Here is a 7,051-nt window from a genome sequence, read left to right on the forward strand (position 1 = left end):
AGGCAGGAAGGGGCTGGAGACTCCGGTACACTGGGTGCTCGGTGCCTTGTGAGACAGACACCGACAGAAGCCTAGAAGCAGGGAGGCCCCAGTGCATGGAGAAAGGGGCTCAAGATGTGATTCTGAGGTTAGCTATGCAGCAGACTGGAGAGGGACGGAGAGAATGGAGGGTGTCTGGGTGATGGGAGGAGGAAAGTGCTAGAACAGCTAGGGTGCACTCAGGGCCAGGAGAGGTGAAGAGGCTGGACCAGGATGGGGTCACCCCCAAACCCATCTCCTTCTGCCTTGACTCTCAGGGCCATCCTTTGCACTGGCCACCAACTAAAGAAGGTAAAAGAGGCTGAGGATCAGGCCCCTTCTGTGCTCTACCCGCAGGAGGCGGAAATAATGAAATAATCCCAATAATGCGTGCTAATGGTATGAGGAATTACAGTTCACACAGCATCTTTACATGCATCATCTCACTTAATCCCACTTAATCTCATTTGAGAACCATTGCACTGGCCTGGAAATGTAGAAGCCCAGACTCTAGACACAGACCTGCCTCTGCGTGGACAAGTCATTTCCCTTCCGTGGTCCTGCGAGTGCTAGGCTGCTCCGGCCCCCAGTAACTGAACTAGGGTGGAAACCTGAAGGGAGGGAGAGGAAGAGAGATTCCTGGGGAGCGGGGCCTGTGGCCGCCCGCCTGACTGCCCTGGCCAGCCAGCCATGGATGCATGCCGGGAGAGAGGCCTCACTTGTGAAACGGAGTGTCTCCTTTCACCAGGTGTCCAACTGCAAATCTCCCCCTCTCCCAAGACAAAGGCCGGGCCTGCAGAGGGCTTTTGTTTTCTCTGCCACAGGCTAATCTCTGGGTCTGGAGCACCCTGGAGATGGGGGTCTCCTGCACACATGTAGGGCACGTACACACACATACAGGCATGCACACTCGTATGCTGGCTTCCTTCCTTGAAGAGGTCTTCCCTCAGGGCAGAAAGGAGGTCCTTGGCCACCCAACCCTCCCTTTTCCCGGAGGCCACTTTTGGGGAAGCCATTCTCTGGCTGATAGTCTCTGTCTCTAGCAATGGAAGTTGGCAAACCTTGGGGCCCAGCGCCGCAGCTTGGGGGAATTTTCCAGGAGAGGCAGGGTAGGGGTTGCCCATCAGGGCCCTCCCTTCAGCCCTCTCAGGGGCCTCCAGACCCTCCCCTTCCCTTCTCCTGAGGAGCACTGTCTTAGAGCTCCTGGGGAGGATGGGGCTGCAGAGGGAGGAGATTTATTGCCCTGGGGGGAGGAAGGGGTCAAGAGGGGAGGGAGAGGTTGCCAGCCAGGGCACTCCCACCACCACAGGCCCAGCCACTCACACTCAGGAGCATGCACCTCCGTGCACTTGGGGACAGAGAGACACTGGGGAGGAACACACACTTGCACACTAGCAAAACCTGGCACCGGTCCCAGATCCTCCTCCCCCGCCGAACCCGGTGCGGCCTCTCCAGAGCCTTCCTCTGCCTGCTGGCCTTCCCTCCCCAAGCGTCCAGCTCCCTGCAAGGGGCCAGAGCGTCCGGACTGCTCACTGCCTGCAGCCTGGGGGACAGGGGGTCTGCCGGGCTCACCGCCACCGCCTTCGGACCTGGGGACAGGAGGGGCGGGCTGGGCGGCGGGCGGGCAGTCCCTCGGAGCTCGTCCCCCCGGAGCCGGGGCCGGGGCCTCGGGGCCGGGCGGGCGGCGCGCTCAGGCCTTGCTGCCCCGCGGCTGGCTCTGCGGCGAGTGCAGCTCCACCGACTGCCGCCGCCGCACCTCGCGCTCCTCCCAGTCGGCGTCGGGCTCCTGCCCCTTGAGCACCGCTAGGCGCTCGGCCAGGCTCTTGGCGGGCGGGAACAGGACGTAGTTGTAGAGGAGGGAGCCCAGGACGGCGCCCACCAGGGGTCCGATCCAGAAGACCTGGGGCGGGCGGAGAGGCCGGTCGGGGCGGGGATGGGGTGGGGGGGCGAGCCCCGACTCCCCGCGCCCCGCAGCCTCCAGACGCGCTCCCCGCACTTGGTGTCGGAAAGGGGGTCTCCCACGCGATTCATGGACTAGTTGGGGGGCGGTGGATTGGCGGGCTTAGTAATGATGACAGCGGCTGTTGGGGCAGGCGGGCTAGTTGCGGGTTAAGGGTGCGAATTCCAAGCGGACTGCCCGGGTGACCAGAGGCAATTTGCCCACCCTGTCTGGGCCTCAGTTGCCTTTCACTGTGATAATGCCTACGTCCTAGGGTGGTCGCGAAAACCAACAAAGCACTTAGAATAAGGCCTGGCCCCTGCTCAGGCTAGATGAGTGCTGAGTAATACAAAGGTCTGCGTTAGCTAGTACAAATATTACCATTTACGGGGTTCCAGCCACTGTGTGAGCTGTTTTACACCTCACTTAAGGAACATCACTTAACTCTTCCGGAAAGCCAATGAGACAACAACTGCTATTATCCTCACTGAGGGATGTGGAAAGGAAGAACGAAGTGTTCTGCATCAGACCCGAGGGAGGAAGCCCAGGCTCCGCAGGAGGAGCGCGGAGAGTTCGCTGCGCTCCCACCCCCTCTATTCCAGCCCTAGCGGAGATGGGTTTCTGAGGGAGGGGAAGGCGGGGGAGGTTTCAGCCATTACCCAGTGGTCGTCAAACTTGCCGGTGACAACAGCAGGAGCCAGGGAGCGGGCGGGATTCATGGAGCAGCGAGTGTAGTGGATCTACAAGGGGAGACAGGGGTCAGGGAGGGAAGGCAGCTGATGAGGACAGCGCAGGGAGTCCTTGTGCCCCTCTCTAGCCCTTGCCCTCAACCTCAAGGGAACCCCTGTGATGGGCAGTTAGTCCACATAGGTACAGGGTTCTGTATTCATTGGAGGCTGGAGTGAGATCTGGGGGGTATCTGGGAGTCAGACCTTCTGGGGTGGCCACATGACTGTGCCTCTGGGGAGTTCTGTGTATCTGTCCCCTCGGGGTCTTTGTGTCTGTCACTTTTGGGGGTCTGTGTGTCTATTTCTGGAGTGGTCTGTGTGTCTGCTTCTTTGGGGAAGGTCTGTAGGTCTGTCCCTGGGGGGACTAGAAGCAGTGGCCCTGACCTACCCCAAGGAGGTGCCCCAGGGCCACGGAGAAACCAATGGAGAGCGCAGGGGTGCCCAGGTTGTCTCCACGACGCTCATCTGTGGAAGCGAAGATGCAGAGCACCAGCTGCAGGGTCAGGAAGAGCTCCACGGTGACAGCCTGGCCTGCTGTGGTGTTGTTGCTGAGCTGGGGAAAGAGAGAGGGTGGGTGGGTGCACGCTGAGCGGGCTCCCTACTCTGGCTCCATCTTCCCACCCATCTGCAGTCAAGGCTCCAGAGAGGCTTCTGGGCTGGGACTGGAACACCGGGCCTCACCAGCCACCTTAGCTCAAATGAATGATGGCTTCTTCCTGGGCTGTGGCCCAAAGGTAGGGGGATGGACCCCAGGACTGCCGGTGGTCCCTAGGCCAGAGGTAGGAAAACTGACTCTACAGTCCGTTAGATTTGGGGGCTGTGATTACGTGCCTAATGCGAGAGGCAAAGGATGCTGAGGTCCACAGTTTGTTTCCAGAATAAGAAGGGAAGAGGTCTTGACTGCAGCAGGAAGCTTTAGGGCAGATAACAGAAAGGCCTTCTTTGCTCTCTAGGCCATAAGATACTACTGGTGTAATGAGAGGCCTGCGCCCTTTCTTCATGTGGGCAAAGGGCCCCCAGGGAAGGGTCTTAGGACTTGGGTCTAGGACAGTCCTAGTGCGAACCCTCACCCCATGAGCCCAGTGTACAACTCTTTCCTTTCACCCTTGCCTGTCCCCCTGGATCTTGCCTGTTCCACACTGTGCTTTGGGCCTGAGTTTTGCCCCGTGGATTTGTTCCCTGCACATCCTGTGGAGGTTGGGGTGGGCGCGCTGGTGCCCTGTGCTGTGGCAAGGGGGCCTGTGGACCAGGTGGGGTGCCCATGGTCCTGGCAGACCCTGCCTTGGGTAATGAGAGAACTTGGGGCCGAGCAAAGAGGCGATTTCATAACTGGGCCGCACCCAGCACTGGATTTCTCCCTGCGTTTTGTCATCCTGTGCCCTACACCCTGCCCTCAAGCGCTGGGCACTGCACCGGTTGGCACTAGGAGAGCTCTCAGCTCCCACACTCCTTCTCCAGGCCCTGAACCCCCATTCTTGGGTCCTAGCCATCGGGCTGGCACCCTTGCGTCTCTAGGGTCTAACCTCAGGCCCCCCACTCCCATCGTCCAATGTTAGAGCCTCTAGTGGGGGGCAGTGAAAAGAGCTTTGAAGGCAGATATTTTGGAGGCCTGTAACTTGCCATGGGGCCCTATTTACTACTTCAGCCTCAGTTTGTCCTTCCGTAAAATGGGGACAACATAACAGATTCCGGAGGACTGTGTGAGGACTGGAAATGACCAGGGCAGAGCCCCAGCCCCATTCCCACTGGTAAATGGCTTTTCTAAGGGAGAGGTGTGGACACGGATTTGGTGTCAGATAGCTCTGCATCCACTTCCAGGTGCTGACATCAGCTAGTTCTATGATTTGAGTCAATTGATTGTGGGGCCTCAATTTACCAATCAGGGTAGAGGGTTCACAGAATTCATCTTACAGTGTTGCACCAAGAAATAGGTGATATCTGGCCTGGCAAAGAGCAGGTGCACATCAGTGGTAACTTCCTGGTGGCTAGGCTGGCCTTTCCAGGGACCTCAGAGGATGCCTGGAACAGTCTTGGGGGTCATCTAGCTCTCTAGCCTCAGGGCAACTCAGCCCCACTGCTGCACCATTCCAGCAAGGCAGGGTTCTCCCTAGTTCCTCAAGATGGTAAATGCTGAGCAGTAACTTGGGGGACCCCCTCCAGACCCTTTCCTCTGAGGGCCTCAGTTAACTGTCAAATGATGGAGGAGCAGGAGTGAGTGTCCCCATGGTCCCTTAGCATTCCCATTGCTCCGCTATCAGAGGAGATTCTCTAGCCACACATTTACTTTCTTGGCCATACTCTTAGGAAGTTCCTCCGGCAGTCTAACTGGACCTCTCTTTACTGGGAAGAGAACTAATTTCATTCTCACTGGAAATAGTCACACTCCTCAGTCTGTCTCCCACCATGGCCACTCTAGCCTTTCCTCATCCCTGAGCCTCAGCCTCATCATATTTTCCATTTTGAAGAAGAAAAAAGTTCCTCAATTGGGACACCTCTGCCCCTTGCATGAGGAAGGGCCACCTGTGCAAAGGAGGGGGTGGCCACAGAAACCGTGTAGGACTCTTCAGAGACATCAGCGCTTTTATCCAGTGGCCCAGGGAAAGGCAGGTCATCGAGGCACGAAAGGGGCTCTTGCGGCCCTGGCTTGGGATGGGGGTGGAGAGAGACGTGTATTGAGGGGACACAGACTCGGCCTCCCCACCCATGACCTCGGATGCCAGGGTGCCGCACAGACCCAGGAGAGAGGGAGGGCAGGAATGCGGAGGCGGAGGGGCTCCCAAAGTGCCTAAGGTGTCCGACTAGCCACTGCTCATGTAATCAGCAGTTAGTCACGGGCTCTGGGGACCTTCTCCAGGGTCTGGAGAGACCTTGCCTCTTCAGCTTTCCCTTGAGTTCTGGTGCTTTCTCTGGTATTGACATAGAACTCTTAGCCCATCCCTTCCCTTCTCTGAGCCTTAGTTTCCTTGTGTGCTAAACAAATCTTAGTTGATGGCTCAGGGAGGGGACACTGGTCAGGTGGAAAGATCATGAGTTTTGCAGTCAAGCCTGGGTTTGAAGGCTGGCTCCTGGCACCGTAAGCAACGGATACACCCATCCCTACCTCGTAGCTCTGTTGTGAGGTGTCAACATGTGGCTTGTGAGGAGCCCCTGCTCTGAGGCTCACACGAGGATGCTGGAGAAATACTGGATCCTTCTTCCCTCGAGAAGACCCTTGGGACTAGCACTCTGAGGTTCCTCCCAGTTCAGAAAGCACATCTGCTTTGGGACTTTGTCTTCTGCTGAGTTCTAGCCCAGCCCTCACTGTAAAGCAGGCGTCAAGTCAACCCTGATGCTGCTCTTCCCCCATGAGACTCAGGGCAGAAGGTGCCAGCAGACCTGCCTGGATCCTGCCTCTGCTCAGACCTTATTGCTCTTTCTACCCCGACTCCCTTATGGCACCTGTGTTCCTGGCTCCAGCATCTCTCCCTCTCTGCCTCCTCCCCGCCCTCCATCTTTCTCTCTCCCCACCCAGACCCTCACCCAGATCTGGTCCCCCCCATCTCACCCTTTCCGAGGGACTCCCCAGGACCTGCCCCTTGGGGAAGGGACAAAGTTCTGGCTACTCACTGCATTCACAGCCAGGTCCCCTCGAATGTCGGGTGGTGTGATCTCATGGAGCAGAGCGGCCCCTGCCACAGCCCCCAGCAGCTGGGCAGCCACGTAGAAGGCAGCTCGGAGAAAGGAGACGTGGCAGCCCACTAGGCAAGCCACGGTCACGGCAGGGTTGATGTGAGCCCCGCTGACGTGGCCCAGAGCCTGCACCAAGGTCCCAATACCCAGGCCGAAGGCCATGGCAATCTGCAGCACAGAGGGCAGGGCCTGTGGCCAGTTGAGGGCCGAACCGAGGCCGAAGAAGACGAAGAGGAGTGTGGCCAGGAACTCGGCAAACACGGCCCTGGAGAAGGCTATGGACCGGAGTTCCCACATGCTGTGCCCTCTGTGGGCTGGCCCAGCAGTCACAGCCGAAGGAAGCTTGTGGGGCACGCTCTCTCTCTCTCTCTCTCAGGGTCTCTGGGGAGGCTGGGCTAGGGGCATTTATAGGGTTCTTCCATCCTGGATTGGGACACGTGAGGCGGAGGTGGAGTCTGGGTCCGTAGCTTGTCTCTCCTATGGCTGCCCCCACCCCCCGCCCCTGCCCACCCGCATGCCTATCACCCCATCTTGGCCTTCACAGCTGACTAATGTTCCCCATTAATAAGCTCCAGATAAGGACTGACGTCCCCTGATTTTCCGTGTTTGTTCCCTGGTTCCCCTAGGGCTGAGGCCCCAGGGCTTCCCCCACCCTCACTGGTTCTGTGAGTGGGGCTTCTCTGAGGGGATGATGCCA

General features: G+C 58.5%; 1 protein-coding gene across 1 annotated transcript; it reads right to left on the reverse strand.

Annotated features, from left to right (window-relative positions):
* Positions 1-1,704: 1,704 nt before the first annotated feature.
* AQP2 (aquaporin 2) lies at positions 1,705-6,698 on the reverse strand. The gene is made up of 4 exons (XM_035002035.1): positions 6,292-6,698; positions 3,074-3,238; positions 2,617-2,697; positions 1,705-1,918 (listed from the first exon to the last, which is right to left on the reverse strand). The coding sequence occupies exons 1-4, from the start codon at positions 6,649-6,651 to the stop codon at positions 1,709-1,711; spliced, it is 816 nt and encodes a 271-aa protein (XP_034857926.1). The 5' UTR covers positions 6,652-6,698; the 3' UTR covers positions 1,705-1,708.
* Positions 6,699-7,051: the final 353 nt, after the last annotated feature.

The sequence above is a fragment of the Mirounga leonina genome, unplaced genomic scaffold (assembly GCF_011800145.1).
Source record: "Mirounga leonina isolate KUSES-001 unplaced genomic scaffold, KU_Mleo_1.0 Mir_126, whole genome shotgun sequence".
Taxonomy (NCBI): Eukaryota; Metazoa; Chordata; class Mammalia; order Carnivora; family Phocidae; genus Mirounga; species Mirounga leonina.